At 38.4% G+C, this 23,041-nt stretch overlaps 1 protein-coding gene across 11 annotated transcripts in view; it reads right to left on the reverse strand.

Annotated features, from left to right (window-relative positions):
* Positions 1 to 380: 380 nt before the first annotated feature.
* Positions 381 to 23,041, reverse strand: part of BEGAIN (brain enriched guanylate kinase associated) — a 172,563-nt gene continuing 149,902 nt past the window's right edge. For 8 of the 11 annotated variants that reach the window (XM_061463979.1, XM_061463982.1, XM_061463980.1 and 5 more), the window contains 3 exons: positions 9,171 to 9,278; positions 5,672 to 5,755; positions 381 to 2,491 (listed from right to left, as the gene is read on the reverse strand). In XM_061463979.1, coding sequence (XP_061319963.1) covers positions 1,115 to 2,491; positions 5,672 to 5,755; positions 9,171 to 9,278 — 1,569 coding nt within the window. In that variant the 3' untranslated portion in view covers positions 381 to 1,114. The remainder of the gene's footprint in view (positions 2,492 to 5,671; positions 5,756 to 9,170; positions 9,279 to 23,041) is intronic. The other 3 variants (XM_061463983.1, XM_061463989.1, XM_061463987.1) reach the window with 2 other exon arrangements.

The raw sequence follows: 23,041 nt of genomic DNA on the forward strand, positions 1-23,041 counted from the left end.
ACCAAGCTATATAGGAAAAAGAGCAGCTGTGGAACTTAACAGTCCTAAAGACATAAAAGATTGTGTTGAGTATGTGTGTAATAGAGGAGGTACTGAAGTCAAAAGTTTTCAAGTAGTTTTCAATTTTCTTTTCAGTGTGCAGAGCCTTGCTCAGTGAACAAGCTTGTTGATAAACAGTTTTCCTTGTTTACTTTTCACAGGCTGATGAGAAGCTGTCCTTCCGCACCCAGACTAAGAACTAGTTCTCTGGAGCTTACAGAGAAAGGGCAGTCTGAACCAGGAGCCTCACTCATTAAGTTTCGCTGGATTGATGCCAACCAGAGCAATCCCATGTTTTATTGTCCAGGATATATTTTAAGGAAGGGAAATATACCCCAAAATATCTCCACTGGTGTCTTTTATTAAGTAATGCAAAATACAGTATTAATTATGACACTGCATGCATTTTAGACAATATAAATGCAAGCCTACAGAAAGTGTGACAAAGAAACCCTCAATTACTTTTGAGGTAGTATACAAGGAAAAATAGGAAAGCAGAAACACAGTGGATTGAAAGAAGAAAATATTAGTATCACTTTGTGCATACATTAGTCACTCATAAATACATTTGTATGAAATAACTTAAGATACAATTCCATTCTTGTTAAAAAATATACTTCTTCAAATTCACCATCTTTGTTTGCTTTGTTTTCGCATGACATTTTGTGGTATTTTATCAAGTGGATTTGTTTTTTATCACTGCTGTCATGATTTTACCCTTTTCCTCCTAGAGTTCAGGCACGGATGGCCTCATGCACAAAAATAAATAAGAAACCTGCTTGAAGGGAAAAGAATTCTGCTCAAATAGCTTAGCATAGTCTAATAAATACCATTTTGTTTATAAAAATATTTCAGGTTTATAAAAGAGGGAAGGGGGCAGTCTCCCATGTGGAAAGGATGTTAAGTGAAAAGTGCTGTATAACATTTTTTAAGAGATTTTGTTTTAAACATATAGTACCATTATGAATATATATTTTATAATAATTCTGTTTCTTAGAACCTTATCGTTCATTAGAAGTATCGAATGCTCTTTGCTTCCTTTTGCTTGTTGTCTTATTGCCGATTTGGAAGACACTTAGTTCAGAAGGGTTCCGTATAATTGTGCTTTTGTAAGGCTGTCCTTCCGAGTCAAACCAGTACTCCCAGTCCGCTGAAACTGCTGCTGCTTGCTGTGAATACCCGAATGGCTCCCTTGCTCCATGGAAGACTGGTGGATTTCTGAAGCCTCCACTGAACTCTGATTGAGGGATTCTGCTGAGCTGTTGGGGCTCACATCCACATATTCTCTTTTAAGTACTGGGCTATTTTCAATGTTTTTGCTACTGCATAACTGGACGGTGATCCTTTCAGTTTTTTGGTCTCTTGATTCTTTTGTTTTGTAAGTGGGCAATTTGTCCTGTTTACAGCTAGTGCTGATGTCAATATTTAGGCCACTCTCTGCTCTCAGGAAACAAGAATCCACAAGTCTGCTTTGGCAGATATCATCTCCCTCTGAGCAGCTATCTGCTTTATAACTAGCATAGATGGGGCTTGTTCGACTGTCTCCTTTCTTAATAGGGCTGCTGTAGTACTGCTCGGAAAAACTACAGGGTGACAGCCTGTCTGTGTTCCTGTAAGAGTATGCACCAATGTCTTCCACGCTCAACTGCCTCCATCGCCCAGGCAAATCCTCTTCTGAAAGGTGGGTGTTCCTGCACTCATTCCTCATTTTCTGATTCGCTAAAGCCTGCTGTGGTGTTATGGCTGAGAAATGAAAAGGTTCGTTTGCATATGGAGGCAGAGTCCTAGTAAAAGTGGGTGAGTTCTCATTGTCGTCAGTGGCAAGCTCCATGTGCTGTGCAGGTTTGGACTTGGCAAACCTAGGACTTCCCTGCTGTTCGTAACCTGCAGATGACTTTCTTTCAAATAGTTCGTCTCGGTTGCTCATGTAGATTGCTTGCTGAGAGGCAGTCAGTGTGTTAGCTTGGGCATTCTCCTTCTCCTCAGATGTGACGCTGAAGCTGGAATAGGAACTGGAGGTCGGCAGAGAGGTAATGTACTCTGGGAAGGCTTCATGAGAGAAGCTGGAATGGAAACCGTCTTCCTCAACAGTGCTGTCTGTGGAGTTCTGGGACCGCAGGAGCCCCATGTCTTTCACTTGTGTGTCCACACTCTGCCTTCTCTCCCTCCTCCGCTCCTCAGGGCAGTAAAGGGCAGTGTCACTGCAGTAAATGTCTGACTTGTACTGGGGTCGTTGTCCGAGTTTTCCATCAGAGTCCTGAAAACTGAGATCCCTTGTGGATGGGCTTGATAAGTGTGAAGACAAGCAGTTTGGATCTGGTTTTTCCAGTACTTTGGCAATGACACAAGTGGGTATGGAATCAGCGTAAGATGGGTGACACAAGGGGACAGAAAGGCTACACCCATGTTTTTCCAGATGGATGCTGACTCTTTCCTGAAAGTCAGATGGCAACTGTAACATAAAAAGATGGCAAAGGGGAAAGGAGAATAGGGTACATGTCAGTACTGTTGTCTGCTTGGGCTAATACAACATGGATAGATGAGTGCTCTTTATAAGATTACATAGCTCACGATATGTGGTTCTTTGACTAATGTGATGGCCATAATCTTTGTGCATTTCTGAAAACAAACATGATCAAATGACTTTCATTTATTTACTTAACATTTGGAAATATTCATCTGCTTCCCCTCTGAAAGGTTTCATTTCAAATTAATTCAGGTTGGATAGAAAAGATACGAAGAATGTGAAAAACAGTCTTAAAAAGGCAGGTAGAGAACTGCAGCCTATACCAACACTTTCCAGAGAGTGTGCATGGGTGTGATTTGCATTTGAATGTGGAGGTACAGAGGTCTCTGCTTGCAAGAGGAAACACAAGAAGAGATCAGGTGTATTCTATTTTTCTTTTGCCTTTCTTTGAGCTCATCTTGCCTCCAACCCAGTGCCAAATTTGCTGCTGCACTCCAGCATCACATTTGATAAACAATGCTGTTTGAAGAGGTAGGAAAGTTGGTTTCTCTGACACTTAAAACAGTGGTACTTGCTGCTATGACAGCAGCTGGGAAGAAGAAAATCAGACGAGTTTCCTTGCCCCAGCAGTTGGATATGGGCTTGTCAGATCAACAAATCACATAAGCCTCAACATGTACCCATCTTCCAGCAGATGCTAGCTGACTGCTTTTCTGGTTTCTTTACTACACTGACAAAAATAAGAGCTAAGGCCTGAATTTACATTATGGTTCCTGTGATGGAGTAGTCAGAATTAATCAATGTCTGCTATGCATCAGAAATTATATAGTTTTTGCAGAAAGTCATGATCAGCTCTGTGGACAGCAGTTCCACCTGCCATTCTGTCATATAGACCAGAAGAGACTCAGAGACCACATTCCTTGCTGTGGCTTGAAAGTCTGGTAGCTAATGTCTATGCAGGTATCACCAGCCATTTTTTATCTGCCTTGCTCATTTCAGATCTCTATCAATGATCAGACAGGGATATAAGAGACAGCTGCATGACGTTTGTCACTTAGTTTTTCCTGCTGGAAATCAGAACTCATATTTAGATTAAGTTTTGAGTTTGTGACTGTGATAGCTCCCTTGAAATCCATGTTGATTTGCACCACTTAGGAATTTCATCCTTGAATGCCTGGCTAAATTTTTAATGACTCAGCACTTTATTATTTTAAGTAGTTCCTCTACCAAGTAATCAGTGGTTATCCTTCTAGCCCTAAGGATCTCACTCCCTCCTTTACTTTGTTTCTCTAGGGGAGTCAACCCTAAAAATGCTGAAGTCATCCCCCTCCCCTCTACTTTAGGCAAGAGAAATTTAAGCTGCCTATTCCTTGTAACCATCTTACATGGTATAGATATACAAGATATAGAGCTCCTCTTTTAGCTTCACTGGAAAGATTTTGAAGTTGGTTTAATCCCCAAAAGTCAATGTATTCAAAATATGGCATGTTGTGAAATGGCATTCTTGTTAATGTGGAGTAGGATGAGTGTTTTTTCAACCAACAGGCCTTCCAGGATTTTCAATTAATCATTACGTTTTTAATTGGCTCATGTCTTCCATTGGAAATAAAGAGTATGATATTGCCAATCTGCTGGCAGACAGTGATATTAGTTAGGGCAAGTACAGCTGCAACAAAGACTGAATAAACAGGTTATAAAATAGGGCTACTCTAAATTGCCACAGAAATGAGGCAAAGAAATACAGTTCATTTAACATAAGACTGCTATATGGGGCATCTATTATTTTAGTATCCTGTAATACCACTGTTTGATCTATTTTATATATGCTATTTAGACTATGAAATGCATTAAGAAAAAGAACATTTTCTGGGCATTGCACTGGAAACTGGAATTACTAAAATGACATTGCTGTCTCATTATTATATTGTACTATAGTTTAGGCTTCTGGGTTATATACAATACTTTGTCAGGCAATATTCAAATTTGTAAGGAATTTATTGTCTGTGATGGTATATTCACACTTACTAAATTAATAAATACATGGATTTATGAGTGAAGACTTTGCCTATTTAATCAAGTGTATGACAGTCTGGGAAATTGTTGAGAGATCCCACATTTGTGATAGTTTTCTGCAAGTGAATCACTAAGTACTTTTAAGGTCCTAATTCTTGCTAACAAGTAGTGTGCTTTCAATGTGAGCAATGATAATTTCTGGGTATGAATTGCTAAGAGAAGTCAGTAACTGGGAAAAAATAACAGAACCAAGATAATGGTTAATTTGGAAGTTCAGTCTCCATTCCAGAAAATCACTGCCCATTTGATGGAAGAGTCTTGCCGTATCTTTATTTACCAGGGTTGTTTAGTGCTCTGAAGCCATCTACTGCCTTAGAAATGGTTTATACATTCCACATTCAATTTTGCATCATTCCATTGCAGAACTGCACAAGGGAGACCATTTGAAGAGACATTAACCTGGTGGGACCTTGTGACCTTCATCAAAGCAATGTACATGAGGGAGGTGCTATTGCTTTGTGTAGGGCCTGCATCCCCAAAGATAGCCTTCATCACTAAGAGAATATTTACCTCCCCTTTAAAGAGTGTTTCTCAAGCCTAGTTTCCTTGGAAGCAACTAATTAAAGTTTACACCTTGGAAATCAATCATTCAGTGCTCTGGTTGCTTTAGAAAAAGATATTTGTTCTGTCAGTCCATTTTAAAATTCAGGTTTAGAAATTAGCTGGACTGGAAAATAGCCTCAGGAGGAAAATTGGTAGTATCAGAATCTCTGATGCTGGTAGCATGTCATTTCCCTGCTCTCACGTCCCAGTTTCCCCCCAGCATTTTGCATTCCAGATTTCTCAGCACTTTGGTTTTGCTAAAGCCTTTATTTTTCATGTGATCAGTGCAGGCCCTTTCTACTGGATAGCAGAGGTTTTGGGGAAGAGAGTACCTCCAAGTTCCATCGCTGCCTGTGATTTCATCAGCACCTCCCTCAGCTGCACTGAATACCAGGAGGTGCACAAGCCCTCCTGTTGCTTAAAGAGGGTGGGGGTTGTGGAAAGCAAAGCCTTAAGGGCAAACAAGTTCTGGAATTGACGCATATAAAATAACCTGTTTTCCATAAAATATTTATTTCTTTGAATATTCACCAAGGTCAGTCACATTACCTCTGAAAGCTTATGTGCCCTGTCGTAATTCTTGCTGCACTGGAGCAACTGAGCAGCTAAATTGCAGTCCTTCCTATAGAGCTCCTAGAAAAACAAAAAATAGCCTGTTTTTTAAAGTTTGCAAATAGCTTGTGGCTTTCAGTTTTCTTCCATGCCTGCACAATCTTTTAAAAATTGACTTGGGGGAAAATTTGGAGCATAGTTTAACTTTTACATGCATTAAGATTCCTTGTTTCTTGCATGGTCCTGAAACGTTTGTTCCTTTGCTCCTGAGAGCTGATAAAATCACTAAAAAGAAAAATTTGAGAACTATTACTACAGAACAGTAATCTGCATTTCAAAAGATGGATACTTACCATTAGGAGCTGGACTTTATACTGTTAGCATGCATAGCACTATGAAAGCTAAAATAAATATGATCTTTTAAGTAAAAAGAAAATTTAAGAACAGACATTTTTTACTATTATCCAGATTAGATGCTACTAAGATGCTACTTTAGAAAATGCTTAAATAATCTTATGAGACTGTGGGAGAAATTTATTGCAGAAATAGACACTATATTGTTTTCTAAAAGAAGGCCTTTGTCTCTTTGTGAAACTTCCTTGCTGGTTCCTGACTCCTTCCATGTCTTGCAGAACAGAGCTATACAATTATATTAAATCTCACTGCAAATATTTGAGCTGCAGAACAGGATATTTTTTACTGGCTAAGAAATTACCATGAGAATTCCACACAGGGAAAAAGGAAATTTAAGCAAGCTGCTTATATTATTTTTGTATTGAATAGCTCCCACAGCCTTTTTAATGGGTAAGTTCACTACATAGACTTGCTCTTCATCTGATTTTAATGGCTGTGTAAGTGTATTTTTCAACAGCATCTTTGGGTTCCGGGAGGTAAGAGTTGTATGTTGCTTTCCCTGATCTAGGTGCCATTACAAAAATGTTGGCTTCAGGAGTTGATTTTATAGGTGAGCATAAATAGAGAAAGCATAATGGTAGTATGGACACTAGGCCATGTTAATCTGTGAAAATCAGAAAATGTTTATAGAGAAAAGGTGTTGAATATTGAAACAATTTAACTATTTAATTTTTCTATGGAATTAATGTTATGATTTTATCATATGCAGAAGTTTTCTATGAAAAGTAAAGGTAAAAATTCTCTCTGCTTTGAAATCCCATTTTAAAAGTATTCTGTAATATCAGGTGCAACAAAGATGTTCCTGGGAGTCTGTGAAGCATGGGGTTTGTAAATGCAGTTTTCCTATGACCATTAGTTCATTATATCTTCATATTCAATGGTCTGTAGATACTCTTGGTTTTTATTAGGTTTTTTTTTTTTGTGTCTAGGTATGCCTACATACACAACACTTCCTTCTTAAATGTGCTGGGGAGATGCATTCATTTATGTAGGTCTTAGATTGTATATTAGCAGACACTCTTTTTATTCCTGAAATATTTCTGGTTTTATTCCTGTTTTTATTCCTGTGAAGCAGCAAACAGTAGGAATCCAAGAATTCAATTTAGAAGCAAAATACGTTGTGTGCACATGTGATCCTGATATGTTACGTGCACATTAAATGCATAATGCCGTGCAATGTATAACAGACAAGAACTCCAGGTCCCCTATGGCATTAGTAGGCGCACAAAAATGAAATCACTCCAAAATCAAATCCTTTCTTCAAAAGCTGTGTGCCTCTGTTTCTGTGAAATGGTTGTCATGGAGAGTACAAAAAAGCATTTCTGACACTTTATTTTTAGGAGCTTTAAAAATTACTACAGAAAAATGACATGTGAGTTAAAAGTGCCACGTGTACTTTGTTCTCCGTATGCTGGTACATTAGACTGGAGTGACTCTGTCCTTTATAGTTTACCTGAATGGTAACAAGCCACATATGTGGCAGCTAGAACAGTAATTGGCAATTAATGCCAAAAATGTTTCCCATAATCTAAAAGATGTATTTGCATCAAAAGCATAATTTTACATATCTGTCAGAAGAATAAGGAGTAACATAATTGAAGGAAGAAATACTGGCAAGGCAAAAAGATGTTCTCTTCATGTAGGATTCTTCAGTTTAACACCAACTCTACTTATTAGGTATAATCTTAATAGTTCGTTTCATAGTTCTTTATTTTAAAATTTGGACTTTATCCTTTACTTTCATTTGTGATGCTGCATAACTAAGGGCAGAATTTTGTCTGTGAATCAACCTCAAGTATAAAAAAATGGTACTGTTTTTTGAGGCTTTTGAATCAGTGTAAGCTGCCTTTTAAAAGCCATGAATATTGAAAACTCTTCTTCAAATTGGGCCCAAACCTGACCCCATGAAGTAGTGTAAATGCATGCATACTTACTGGGAGAGTTTTACATTATTCTTCCCCCTCTATTTTAAATCTCAAATAACTCCACTGATTTCAGCTGAGTTCCTCTGGATGTATATCTGTGCTTATAAAATCTAAATGTAGCCCATTGCATTTACCACATTCCATTAGTTACAGCTATTAGATTTATAAAGTAACTGTTGTTTCAACACAATTTCTGTCAAAGTAAAGGATCAGATTGTGAACTCTTTGTTTCTGTTGGAAAGCTCTTAATTGCATAGGCACAATTCACATCAAGAGGCATATTAATACGATCAAATGCTCCCTGGTATGATTAAAAGTTCATATGAAATATGGGAAGTTTTAATGTAAGATACTGAAAAATAAGCGCTAACAGAAACATGTCTTCTGTAGATGAATTTTTTATTAAGTGTCTAAGGAATGGCATAATAATGAACTAAATGCCTGCAATCTTCCTTTCTTTGTGGCCTTTCTTGCCCCGGAAGGATTTTATGATCTTGCCAGCTGCAGTGTGCATGCCAGTTTTCAGCAGTGTTTAATGAGATGCAGGGTGACAATTGCAAGAGACGTTCTTTTTTTCATTCCACACAGAGACAAGTAAAATGTCACACATGAACCACAGCTGGGGAAAACCTGACTCCCTCTCCTTACAATAATCTGAGCAACTAGGTTGGTTCAATCCTACCTTTTGCTAGTAAGGCTCACTTGTGCTGGGCATTTCATTTCAGTGAGCAAAGACTGAAAGATCAGAGGACCTGCAGGAAATGTATGGGTCCGTACTTAAATTCTTATGGTCAAGTCTCACTCCACATGTGTCCACATAACAGCTCTGAGCATGTGCTTCCACCAGTTTGCTGTACCAGACTGAAACTGATGGCAAAATCAATGCAGGAATACTGCCATTTCTCAGAACATTTTTTTCATCAGTTTTGTGTTTGACATAAGGAAACAAATATCAATGAAAAGTCTAAGCCCAATCCTATTGCATAAAGGATTTTGTAAATTTACAAAAAAATGGAACAATAAACATGAATTATAACCTTCAAGGTGACAAGTTACATTTTGCATAAACAATAAGAAATTATTCTTTATATTCATGGACAGTGCATGGCTTTATTTCTGAATATAGTATCAAGATGTATCCATAATTAGATACTTACATTGTCTTCTGACAACTTATCTATTGTCACCTTGGCCTCTATTAAGTGATTATTGAGTGCAATTATTTCATGGCTCAAAGCCCGTTTTTCCTCTTCATAATGTTGACCCTGTGTAGAAAATGGAGTAGTGAGTATTTTTTCTACTGTCAGAATATTTCAGAAAAAGGCCCAAAGGTTGATGTAACTCTCAAATCCAGGAAAAAGCACAACAGATCTCCCCCCTCCTCCCTGTTTTTTACTGTTTTCCTTCAGCAAATGAGGCAAAGTACTTTGATAATATGCAGGTCAAATTGAACTCACATTAGGAACCTTCACAAAAGGCCATAGCTAGCCTGTGCAAAAGCATTTGATTGAGCATCAGCTATTCTTTCTTCATCACAAGACAGGGTTTCTAACTTGGAAGGGACTTGGCCTGATGTTGGCTTTTGCTACAAGAATGTTTCAGTTGTGCCATTAGGTCTCATTCTTGTTGGAGAGGTATAACAGTATTGAAAAAGGAAAGTAGCTGTGTTGGAGCCAATTTCCTTTTTAGCTGTTGGCTGCTCTGGCTGCTTTAAAACCCCTGAATGAAGTTTTTCATTTCTCAATGTGAATGTTTGCCTGATTGTAGGGTTAACACTCATTAGCAGAATGCAGCCCCCTGTGGGATAACAGGAAAACCTCTAGCTGCCCACTTATTTAATCTTGTTACCAGTAGGCTGTAATTCTTTATTATACATGCAAAGAAATCAGTAGGAAAAGTGCCAGTGGTCCATCCCATACTGTGTCCCACTTTCATATTGCAGTGTTTATTGCATTGCCTCATATATCAAAATTATTTTGAAACAATCATCCATAATCCTGCCTCCAGGCATATGTTAATGTTGAAAAGTATGGTAGCTTCTGAATGCTCCAGCTGAGATCAAGGCATCTTCTTTTGTGCTCAGAGTTGTACAAGACCATGATAACAAGAAGGTTTGCCAGTTATCTGGAGCATTGCAATAAGAACAAAAAGGAGGGTAAACTTCAGTGTACGTCCGTTTCATTCTGTGAACTCAATCCAGTGACTAATTCACAATCTCACTTCCCATTCTAAAATTGTTAAAGTAATTTGTGAAGGACTTTCTCCAGTGGGATTACTGTATTAGCTACTGAAATTTCCCAAATGCAGTATTTCTAGGGTCACACAAAAATCTTCCATTAATGCACACATGATATTGTCAGCTAATTGACAGCAATGGGAGTTCTATGTTTTGAAGTCTGAATGAATATCAAGGTTAATTATCCAGCTGCAAGGCACCATGCTTTGTTAAAGAAGGGTGACTAAATTGGAAGTTGCAACTCTTGTGCTAAGTTGCTATTTAAAGAAAAACATCTTCTCAAATGGTCTAAGCATGCCCACTGCTTGCTTTAAACAGCACAGATATGATTTAAATGTCTGTGAAGGTCTGGACTAGCCTGTGTCTATGTCAGCTTTTTTTTTAATCTGTTCCCTGCTGTTGCAAGACCTGTGTCCTGACAGCCCAGCTGTGCCTTGAGGTTGGTTCAGGCTTGACACCTCTTCCATCCTCGTTCCCATGGATCAGATGCCCCTGCTATCTGCCTGGAGAGCTATATTATGGAAAGCCAAAGTGTGGTTTTCAGAGCTTGCAAGAGCTCCAACCTCACTGATTTTAACAAGACACATGATTTTAGGAGCTAGTATTTTAATTAGGCAGATGGACATAGTTTTATACGAAGCCCTTAACTCTTATTGATTTTGTTGTGAACTAAGAAACTAGGCACTTTGTAGACTTCCTGGACATCTGTACACCTCTGGAAATCTGACTCTTTTGAGAGTAAGACTGAAGATTATATTTCAAAGGTATTTAGCTGCGTAATGAGGTAGACAAGTGACTAAGTACCTGGGAAAATTATGTCCCCTCAATTTTCCAAGTGATTTCATGCTTTTGAAGGATCCAGGTCCACTGAGTACAGACTTAATCTTCCAAATAAAGATTTTATCAATCCTTGCATGAAAAGTTATCAGTGACAGGGCAGCTGATTTGTAGGACTGCCTTTTGCTCTAGGTCTCTCTGGTTTCAGTATGTGTTGCTTTTGCCTAACTAAATTGAACTATATATTGACATATATTTTACAGGTCATGAAAGATCATCTGATCGATGATTTATAGTCTTCAGCAGAAAGAAACTCGTAAACAGAAGAATCGAACCTTGGATGCAGTACTTTCCATTGCTTTGAGTAATGCTGAATTTGACTGAATTATGGTTTCCTTTTATTTCAGTTATGATAACTTTTGGGCATTCTCTCTGACCGAGTGTGACTTTAAAAAATATTCTGTATTTGTTGAATGTAAAATTTACCTGATTCCAAATTTATACTCTACAGGTCTATACTCTTAGCAGATAAACACCGAACTAATGAACATCTCAGCAGTGTGGAGGAGGCAGAGTGAGAAAGAGGCCATTCCCAGTCTTCTTCACCAGTATATGTTCGCATGTGCATGTTGCTTTTGAGATTAGTGTTGTTGACATAAGCAAAGAGTCTGTCTCGTAGCAAAATGAACTGGCCTAAGGATGGAGAGGACCCTGAAAGGCTTTTGCATGTGGATCACATACTGTGTGTCCATCTTTGAAAGTTCAGGGTTTCAGATGGATTTTACTGTGGTCCAGAGGTGGCAACAAGAGAACAGAGACTTAACCCTGACACCACCTTGGAAAAACAGTGCAGCTGGAGTAGATGGTAGTGCTGGATGACTGCATTAGAAGGATTGCTGGTTACTGGGGACTGCAACTTTGAGCTCTCCAGTTCCAGGCAATCATGTTTTCAGCATCAGGTATAGATGTCAGAGAGGGATGAAAGGAGGATGGGAATCATAATATCAATGCTGTGATTGTGAGTTACAAATAGAAATGCTTATTTCACTTATAAACACTTTTGGCAGCTTCCTCTGTTTCTGGTAGCTTTTAGATGCCTGGTCCTCCTGCTCTTCCATAAGGACAGTGATGTCTCTTCTCTCCTTTTGGCACTGTTTCCTGCTCTGGAGGTGCTAACAACCTCTCTCTCAAAACTCAGTAACAGATGAAGTTAATGATGTTATTGATATGCCAATAGCTTGCAGCTGGGTTGAGGGTTCCTGAAGTCCACTCCAAAATGCCATAGCTATAGGCTGGAAAGGGCTCAGCTTCTGATGGATCTTTGTTCAGAAATCTTTGTTGAGTCAGCTCAGTGCATCTTGACCCTGCCTCCTTCCCTGGCACAGAGCCAGCATAAAAGAATACAGCTCCATAGTGTTTGACTAACATGAGAGAACTACAATCATGTGCCCACATCTGAGTCAGAACAAATGTGTACTGCTGGGTGACTCCAGCAGTACACAACCCTCATAGTAATGTTGGGAGATCCAAGCGCTCAGAGACCTTGTTCCTAGCCTGGATGAGCCTCACCGCTTACTTCTCAGATCTGATGAAAGAATTTGGTATCTGCTCTTGACAGGGGGATCAAATGATATAATAAAAGATATAATCTCTGTGTGAAACCTTGTTTTTATTATAATGTGTATCTATCATAGTGACAACATCCCTCATATATTTACAGATCCATAAAAATATAAGGTGTCACTTTCAAAAGTGTTTGGTATAATCTAATTGCTGCATCTGTTATCTGTGGCATAAACAGGGTGAAAAAAATTTTGGTAGGTTAATGCAGCATGAAATATTTAATATAGAAGTGTATTTTGGAAAGGGGCAAAAGCTGGATAAAAAGATCTTCTTTTCCTTCCTATTAGTTCATCTGCAAAGGTTCCTACTCCAGTCCTTCAGCAGAAATAGAGCAGCCTAAAAGCTGGCTGTCTCTCTGGTAATGTTTCGATCTCCCTTTAAGGTTTTCCAGCATCTGGAATTTGTCCTGCCTTAAAGCAGTGTCAGCCTATTAGTCTAGGCTAGGCTGCTTACTGTCACCTCTGTTCTCCTGTGGGAACTTTGAGATGTGTAGAGACTTTTTGAAATCAGTCTCAATTTTTCAAATGAACAATGCAGGTCTGTGGAAATGTCAGCCTTTTCAAACATGGCAAAGTAAATCTGCTCTTGATGTTCCTGTAAGGAACATTTCAATGTATAGCATTTCAATGATACAGTGAGAATAATCCAATGGTGGTAGTAGTGACCATCAAGGTATTAGTGGTCAGAAGCATTCCTTTGGAAATAGCTCTTCATAAGTAACGCTTGAATGATAGGCAAGAAGAGAGACTTGTTCGGTAATGAATACCATCCAACTGGCAAAGGTACCCCCTCCTGAATGCCTGGACAGAAGTTTACTCCGATGTTTCTGGATGCAGAATACAGGCAGAACTTTTTTCTTCACTACTGTGCTTGTCCAGGAGGAAGACAGCACTTCCAGGGGAGAAATTCCCCACCTTTTTTAGACCAGTGTAACACTGTTACCTTAGTACTTTTCTCACAGAGGACTACTCATGATGTTTTCTCTGTAAATATTAATAGGTGCTGTAATGTGCCTGCTAAGCAACTGCAATGTATTTACTGTTGTTCTGTGGATCACAGTCAGCAAACAAGTTCTTACAGGAGTATTCTTTATATAAGGTCTGCACATTTTAAGGAGGCAAATTATAATCTCATTGAAATCATCTTATGAAGGACAAAACAGTGCAGTTGCAGATGATAGAAAACCATGAGGAGCAGCTGATACACCAGAGGATTGTGCTGCCATCCAGAGGGACCTCAACAGGCTGGAGAAATGGACTGACAGGACCCTCATGAAGTTCAACAAGGAGAAGTGAAGAGTTCTGCATTTGGAGGAACAAACCCATACACTGATGTATGCTGGGCCCCACCCAGCTGGAAAGCAGCTTTGCAGAAAAGGACCTGGACCAGGTGGACATCAAGTTGAACATGAACCAGCAATGTGCTCTTGCTGTGGAGAAGGCAAAAGGTAACCAGAGCTTCATTAGAAATGTTGCCAGCAAGTTGAGGGAGATGACCCTTCCCCTGTACTCAGCACTGGTGTAGCCACACATGGAGCACTGTATCTAGTTGAGGTCCTGAGTACAAGAGAGACATGGACATATTGGAGAGAGGAACCAACAAATAGCCAAGAAAGTGATTAAAGTATTGGAGCATCTCTGTTATGAGGAAAGGCTAAGACAGCTGGGACTGCTTAGACTGTAGAAGACAAGGCTCAGGGGGGTCTCATCAATGTGTATAAATCCTGAAGAGAGGGTAGAAGGCAGAGCCAGGCTCTTTGAAGCTCTGCCTAGTGATAGGATAAGAAGCAATGAATGTAACTAAAACGCAGGAGGTTCCCCCTGAACACCAGGAAATAATTTTATTGTAAATGTGACTGAGCATTGGGAAAGGTTGCCCAGAGATCTTGTGGAGTTTCCATCTTAAGAAATAGTCAAAAGCTATCTGGATGCGGTCCTGGGCAATCTTCTCTAGGTGTTTGAGCAGAGGGACCGAACAAGATAACCTCCAGAGGTCCCTTCAACCCTCAACCATGCTGTGATTCTGTGAGTTCTGTAACAAATTATTGCCACCATATTTCATTTGACTGCTGTGATAACTAGTATTCAGCATCTGGGGTTGTTACAATGTATGGTATTTTAAAATCCTGTTATTAGCAAATAATGAAATCTGCCATAGAAGTGAATGTTCCTGTTGTTATTCAAAGATTGACTATATAATTAAGACATCACTAGGTTGTAATAAAATAGGGAACAAGTATGCATTGAATATGGCATAATTTTATTTATATTTTTTCCTGGTATTCCATTGAGACTTCAAACAGACTTCAGGTTAGACATGGTGCATGTGAATTCATATCTTCTGGAGGCAGTGAAGCAGCATCTAATTATTGCTGATAGTTATACAAATAATGGAGTATGAGAGTGTTTTATCTATCACAAAGAAAGGGTACTCAGATGCTCCATCCATGCTCAGTGACAGTTCAGTGACAATACTTCAATGATGAGTAAGGATGAATTTGTTTTATAGCATCTGTCAGTGCATATCTCAGATCCTGCCGAGAAATAAATAAAGTAGTTGTCCCCTGTGGAACTGAAAGTTGGGAGAGTATGTAATAGTCTCTCCCACCAGGTGTGGAAAATTTCTTTGTTAGAGAGGTAAGAATGTAGCTTTGTTCAAGCTTATGTGCTCTCTTCTTTCCATCCAGCTGTGTCATGGTCTCTGCTGAGCAAGGTACAGTTTTGAAATACAGTCCTCGAACCAAGAGACCTCTTAGCTTGCTGGCAGTGTCTTAAATAGAAACCAGGCTGGTGGAGGGATGACTTGGCCAGGAGTGTATCCAACAATGTAAAGAAAACAAGAATTAGAAAAGTTGTAGTGGAAATAAAACCTTTTATCTGTCGTAACTTACTGTTAACAGCTTGCACTATTTACAGTACTTCCCCATAGACCATATGCATATCATGTTTTATCAATTGGCTCATAAAAAAGCAAAATACGGTTTAGATTTCCAGATATTACTGGATATTCTCTGCAGTTGTTCTTGACTTTTAGCATTACTGCATGTTAGTTTCAGCTCTGCAGATCTTCATGTTAATATGACAGATTATACATTTATGTGTGTGCACGTTTATGGATGCTTTGGAGCTATATAAGTGTATCTGCCAGTTAAGAGCCTAGCTATGCATATCCCCTACTAAAAATCACTTGCACCCATGGGCAGAAACTATGATAAAAACAACAACCTGACAAGTTGAGAACAGGTAAGAATAATGAAAAGACGTTTGAGTAAATAATGAAACTGCATCAACTGATACCAGTTCATAACATAATCCTTGAGGTGCAGGATTTGATGCTGATCATTGGTTGAGAGCACCATTTACTGTTTATTGCATTTTTGGTTTTAGTTCTTTGTATAATGGTCTGATTTTGGTTTAACAGTAAAATGAGTATCGAAAGGAGCTGTTTACTTACACACTCACTAAACCCACTAGTCAGTATAAGAATGTGCCTCTTTACAAGCAACTAGAGAGACAAATATTTAGCTAATTTATGAGGTAATGCTTTGTCAAGTTACAAAAAAACTCCTGCAGGAATATGTAGGGACATATGCAGAGGCTGTAGGAGCATCCTGACTGGTTTTCATAATATGCCACTGTCTCATTTTGCTTCCCACTGCAGTAATCCCCAGAACACCCATCCTTGTCTCAACACCTCTTCTTAATGTTAATAGAGCCTGACTTTCAGGAATGCTGTTACATTACAGTAAGGAGTGACTAATCTATTATATTTATTCTATGCTATATTACATATTTATTTAAAGTGATTTTCTGTTTCCAAGCTGCCAAGGGTGCAGGCAAGGCTGAACTCTTCAGAGACAAATATATGACATTAGGATTTTAAAATGCTTTTTTTTCAGGGAGGGTCAGAGAAGATATGCTGTTGATATGTCTTGTGCCTAAGGCTTTACCTACTGCAAAAATCTGTGTTGTGTTGGAGTCCTTCCATGTGAAAAAGAGTGGCAGGAACATTATTCCAAAGTGACAGGCCTTTCTTATGGTGAACATACGGAATAAAGGGAAGTGAGAGTTGTATGAGCCTTGGGTTGGCTCAGGAAAAGACTCAATTGTCTGCCCTTGCCATAGATTAAGTTTTTTTAATTTTGTAATTTTACCTAAGAGCTCATCAAAATAATTAAAAATAATTATATGGTCATAGTGAAATGAAAGGAATAGAGGCTTCAACTGAGCTACTGTAAAGAGCAAAATGTTTAGTAAAAAGAAAAAGAAGTTATGTGACTGAGTAGAGAAAGAAAACTATCATTACTGCAGGCCACACGAAGTAGGCTCATCAAGCTTGCAGCTTGAAGCTGTCATTCTAATGGCTGTTTGATGCTCAAATTTACTAGCCATGGAAATTACTGGAGAAAGGTTATTGCTTAGACTCTGCTTAAATGGACTGTGAAGAGAAAGATGCGTTAATTACTCTGAGTAAAGAAATAAAATGGCTTAGGAAGGAGAAGATAGGATTCTGAACTTTGGACTCTTATATAATTCATATTAATTGCAGATCATTTTAATATGCAAGTGAGTTCTAATTAGAGTTGAGTACCTAAGCAAGGGCAATTTCCCAACCAAAACTAAGGATAGACTATTTACAGTACTTTGCTCTTTAATATTTTGTTCAGCTCTAGGAATTTTTAAATTCACATTTCCTGTCATCTTTTGACATTTTTTCTTAATAATTAGTTGGGTAGAAGAAAAAATAAACTCCCCTCCCTTTCCCCTTGTAATTGCTGTCTTAAAATAACTGTTCAGCTAAATGCTCTCTCTTGGGAATTAAGATACTTCTCTCAGAAAAGTTTGCTCTGATTTATCACACTCCTGTGACAAGACTGACTTTTCCTCTCTAGGTTTATACTTGCCCTTGAGTGCACAATATTCATTTCTGCAGTGAGGACTTGTGCAGAGCAAGATTCGTTTCCAGGCCCTGCTTGGTGGTGCCTGACCAGCTCAGAGCCAGTCCCAACAGGTCTGCTGTGCTTGCAGCTCTTGTCACGATAGTGATCCTGGTATTAGTCTGATTGCTATATTATTGGCATCCTGCAGGCTTCTGTCTCCTGACTACCCCAGGTCACATCTAGGGCTCTTCCTCTTGTTGAATTCAGCTCTTATAAACATGTCCACATCCAGTGTGTCTGCACCTTTATATTCTGCTCATCTCTAAAATCTGTTTAATATACACTGGGATATTGATTGGAAAGATTTGGTAAGCTGGCTGAAAAACTGCAAGTCAGTAGAGAGAATAAACATCATGCACTTTTTTTTTTTCCTGTGTGAATTGGTCTCTCCTTTTTTTATTAAAAAACATCTCTGCTATTTACTTTGTGAAATCTCATGATGTGTAAAGCTATTTAAGGTTTGGTGGGGTTTTTTCTCCCCAGTCAATCTCAGGTCCTTGAGGACAGTCTAAGAGAATCCCTATAAGCTCTTTTCAAGGCAGATCAGGGAAAGTTCATTAAAGTAAAATGCTCTGTTCAAATATCCAGGCACTCAGATCCTGCTAAATAGTGTCTTTTGGAAGCATAACAATTCAAACTGCCATAACCAAGTGTAATGGCTGTATTAAATAACTAGTGTGAAAAAAGACAAAAAAAAAAAAAAAAAAAAGGGAAAGAGTCATTATGTAAATTGCTTGAACAAAGAGAGAATTTTGCTTCCAGTCCTGCTAAAATATTACTCAAATCTTCTCTGCTTCCTAATGCAGTTCTCTGCAGAGCTGTTTTAGTGGTAGGTTTTGTAGGGCTTTGTTTAAATGGGTTTAACTGTGCCTCTTTGGAATTGCTGAGATACTCTGGGTGGAGAGGTAGGCAGGAGTATGCTAGAAAGCTGAGGTGAAGTTTGCTGCATGGTTGTGGTCACATACGGCTTTGTCAGGTAAGTCGCATTTGATCCTCATATTAGGGCCACTGTTTCTGCTGACTACTATTTGAGGAGTAAACTATTCCGGTATAAGGAAAGGCTGCAGAATGGCTCTCCCAATGTAATGATTAAGATTTACTATACAGGAAGTGCAACACTTCCTCCCCATCTGACTGCTGGGATCAAATCCAAGGAAAAGAAAACACATATTTTTATGAAAGAATTTGCTCCTACAAGCAGATAGGAAACTCACTGCTGTATGTTCCCTGTGTTGCCATTCACGGTGGTCACTTGAACTGCTGCCTGCAGAGTTTGAGTAGATGAAACTCTTTTTGGTCAAGAGAAACATCATAACCTTTCTTCGACTGTCTTGTTTGAATCGGCTCTACTCTCATCTGTGCCATTTCAGAGCTACACTGGAATTTCATTTGTGTCCTGAACTATTCTGTATTATACTGTAACTCCACAGTCCTTTTTTTTCAGTCATGATTTTGCTTTAAAAGTGCTTTGCTGCCACACTGCATTTCATGGCACATCAGATATGCTGGCACAACTTTCTTGTCATCTTGAAAGCCAGGCTGATGAAAAATAACCCTTTAAAGTGGAAAACCCCCTTTGTTTTGTAAAGAGATCTTTTCAGCTATCTTTGCCATTAAAGAAAGCATACAAGGATTCAATACCTTCAGTATTTCTTCGTGGCATTCAGAGATCTGGCTCACAGACTGAATACTGTCCTGTACTATCTCAGAATTCAGTTTTATTTCACCCTAGAGCTTTGCAAAAATTTGAATACTGTGATTTCAGTGATATCATTTATCATAGTTATATTAAGTGTCTAAGGTATTATTTTCATAGCAGCTTATGAATATTAATACTCTCTTCAGCAGAGGCTAAGGCAGGCCTTCCCTTTATTTATATGTCTGGAGGGTCGTTAAGTCTAAGCCAGTCACCTTCCTGCCTTCTTTCAGTCAGCATAAAGATTTTTTCAAAGCATGAAATTTCTCATTGTATAGTGATTTCTTTTTTTCTTTTTTTCTTTTTTTTTTCAATTTTGAGAATTGTCAGAGGAACAGCTCTTCAACAGTGTCTGTTTTTCTCCGTTGGCTGACAGAGATGTTGAGGATAATAATGCTTCAGACATTTACTTGCTAAATAGAGAACTAGCTTTTAGATACCTAAAACCAGGTAAAATGAAGCTTACTGTAAGTAACTAGCTCAATGGCATACAAATCATGTTTGGCAGAGGAAATGACTGAATCTCTATCCCCATATCTCCTAAGACATAAGTCTCATAATTCATGAGAGGCTTGCTTTTCTGGGTCTGTAACTGTCCCCAGGGAAGAGCAGTGTGAAGGGATTTTGCAACTAATGTGAATCTAGCTGAGACAGACTTTCAGTAAGTTGATTGGAAATAACTTGTTGCCAGATTTAATGAGAAAACCTCAAGAAATAGAGAATATGCTACTTCCCTGGGTAGCAGAAGCTCTATGTCTCAGCATTTGCAAACACTTTTCCCTATTTGAACAGGTCTGGATCCTGAGTGTAGTCATCGTTCTTGCTTTGTCTGATTATAAAGCTGTCTGATATTTAGCATTTTCTCCCTGTAAAGACACTTGTACAAGTCAGTCATCTTTCTTCACTACACTGAGTTCCTTCAGTCTCTTGCTGAGGCAGCTTCTTTAATTGTCAGTCTCACTTTTCAGTTGTCAAGCAGCTTGAGTGATTTTCCACACCCTTTAAAAAAATGTAAATATCAGAACTTCATCCACTGTCTTCAAACCAGATTTTCTCTTGTCTGAAACTGTGGCAAAATTATTATTCTAATATACTCACTTTTTCCATGGTTATACAAATACTATTTTTGTTGTCCTTGTCATGGCATGCTGCTGGGAGCTCATCTTGATTTGTTCAGCCAGTCTGACTTTCAGAGTCACTGACCTTTCCTGAGTTTCTGCATTTCAGTGTATGACCCCCTCCTTCCTCCACTTCCTGCTTTCCATTTTTTTGATACGGTCTGCAAAGCACCTCATAGATTTTATGCTTCTAGGTGTTTGTGGGAAAACATGTTTTGACTGAATGGGCAAATGTATTGAAAGGGACTGGTGATTCTGAATGATTTTTTTTCTATCACCAATTAAGAATGTTGCTAATCCTTTTTGTCTCATTTTATCAGCAGTAATTTCATGTTTACTTTAAAGAAACTGTTGGAAACACTGAATAAGACTGAGAACTGTATCAATCACTGGGCTGTCCTGATCCAGTCCTCTGAAAGGACTCTTTTATAATGGAAATACCCCAGTGCCTGCTACTTTTTTAATGTGGCTTTTTAGTAATTCTGCAACCCATCTACTAACTGATTTTGATAGTGTATTACAATAGTTTTATTATCACAGTCCTATGAACTGGTGCTTGTCATGTCTTACTATCCAAGTATATCTACCTGTTTGGCTTTGATAAAGAATTTGTGGTTTATTAACAATTTTCATAAAAATCTGTTGACTTCCATTATTTATACTCCTGTGATTTACTTTTTTAGTAGCTAAATGTCATAAACAATCAGTTTGCATTTTGTACTACCTCTATTTACCCCATTCTATGCTTGATCTCTTGGATGTTAGTGCAGACAAGCTATTTTCCACCTCTCAGAATAATCCCAGCATTCCGAGACTTATTTAAAATAAACATCAGTTTGACACATTAATAAGTATTTTTAATGTAGCATGGAATAGGAAGCTGGGAATCTGCTCAGCCAGTTCTTTTAAGACTCTTAGGTGGAAGCTTATGTAGGCTGCTCTTTTCTAAAACAATATATTTTTTGCAAGTGTTCCCTAAGACATATTGCTCAACATTTTCTGTAGTTTTCATTGAATTTGGAAGTTGGATTGCAATTGGTAGTAAAAGAATGTTCTGGCCTAAAGCAAAGTGTGTCACAAGATCTCTGGCCTCTTCTAAGAGCACCTAAATGAAGAGGAAAGAGGATCAACTGGTTTCTGTCCTACGTGGCAAAGCAAGTGGCATGAATCACCCCAGTTAGGTCAGAAGGAGGTATTTTCGAGCACTGCTTACAGTAGTGGCTTTGCAAACCTAGTGTAAGAACATTGCAATTACAGTGTAATCAGGAGGGAGCTGCTTCACTTTTGGAAAACACAGGCCTACAGAACCAAGACAGAAATTTCCCCAGTATTATTGACCCTGAGGTTTGAGGTAGAACAGCAGAAGCATTTAGTATATATCTGGGTGTTACACTGAGTAGCATCAGAGTTGGAAACTCTGTCTGTAATGAGTTTTTCAGTCTAACCTTTACACACTTGATTTCTTTTCTTTTTTACTGTGCTGTTTGTCAAGTGACATTCTTTTCTTTTTTACTGTGCTGTTTGTCAAGTGACATTGCTCTGAAAGTTAATTACTGCTTATAACTAATTAATTTACTTTCAGACACAGCTTTCTAGGAAAAAAACAAGACCCAAAAGCATACCAAACCACAAAACTTCCTGGTAAACACACTATGTTAAAGAAGTTAATTATTTTTAATTTGCTCTTTCGTTAATCTGGATTTTTTCCTTTCTCTAAGGGATGGTCATTCAGTCATGGATGCCAAAATCATTTGGCAGCTATTTCTTCCTGCCAAGGAAATATGACCAGGCCTGGGGATCTGAAAGGTAAACTATTCTCTGGCATTCAAAAAATGAGATTTACATGGCATAACCAGCAATACTTTTCTCACTGTGAAGAGTAAGACTTTATTAGCCTATGGGAAACATAAATTTTGGGCAGGAATTTAGGCCCCAAATCTGTTGGAAAAGGAAGGAAAAAGAATAGACTTGTGCTTGAAAACAGTGCTGTTTGATGCCTATGGCTTTGATCTCAGAAAAGAACTTTTGGGGTACTCTTTATAATCATAAAGTTTGGGAAGGAATGGGAAATATTTGTCAGAGAATACCACCACAAAATTAAAGGATGGAGGCCAGGACTGAAAGCATTGCTCTAGAAAAGTCCTCCTGTTTCTTGCCTTCTGATTTCTTCCTCCCTCCATCTTGTTGTTCAAAAGTATTTCTAGGAATATGAATTTAAAATCAGGGAAAATTTTGATTTAAGTAGTCTGACTTTGTCCTCAACTTGTAGTTTATGACTTGCTTTATTGGCTTCTGTTTTCCTTGTATTTCCACATTGTTCTGTTTGAACATATCCTCCACACAACATAATATATTGCATGTCCTAGTTGCCTTCAGCACTGACATCTAACATGCTGGTCCTTTTCTACATGTTCCTGTCATAACATTTTATGCTTTAAGAATAGAAATATAATTTCCTATTCAGTAACTGAGGTCTTTTTGTTTAGAGAAATATGCTAATGTAGAAGGACACTGAAGAGCTGTCTTAATTCTCATTAGTGATAAAAAAATTGAGTCAAGGCTTTAGACAAAATCTCTGATTGTATAAAGGGTTCTTTTATCCTAATTTTTAGCTTTGGCTTTAAATCTTAACAAGCATT

Source organism: Pezoporus flaviventris, unplaced genomic scaffold (assembly GCF_033815535.1).
Source record: "Pezoporus flaviventris isolate CSIRO_AGI_PZ_B2104156 unplaced genomic scaffold, CSIRO_AGI_Pfla_v1 ptg000036l, whole genome shotgun sequence".
Lineage (NCBI taxonomy): Eukaryota > Metazoa > Chordata > Aves > Psittaciformes > Psittacidae > Pezoporus > Pezoporus flaviventris.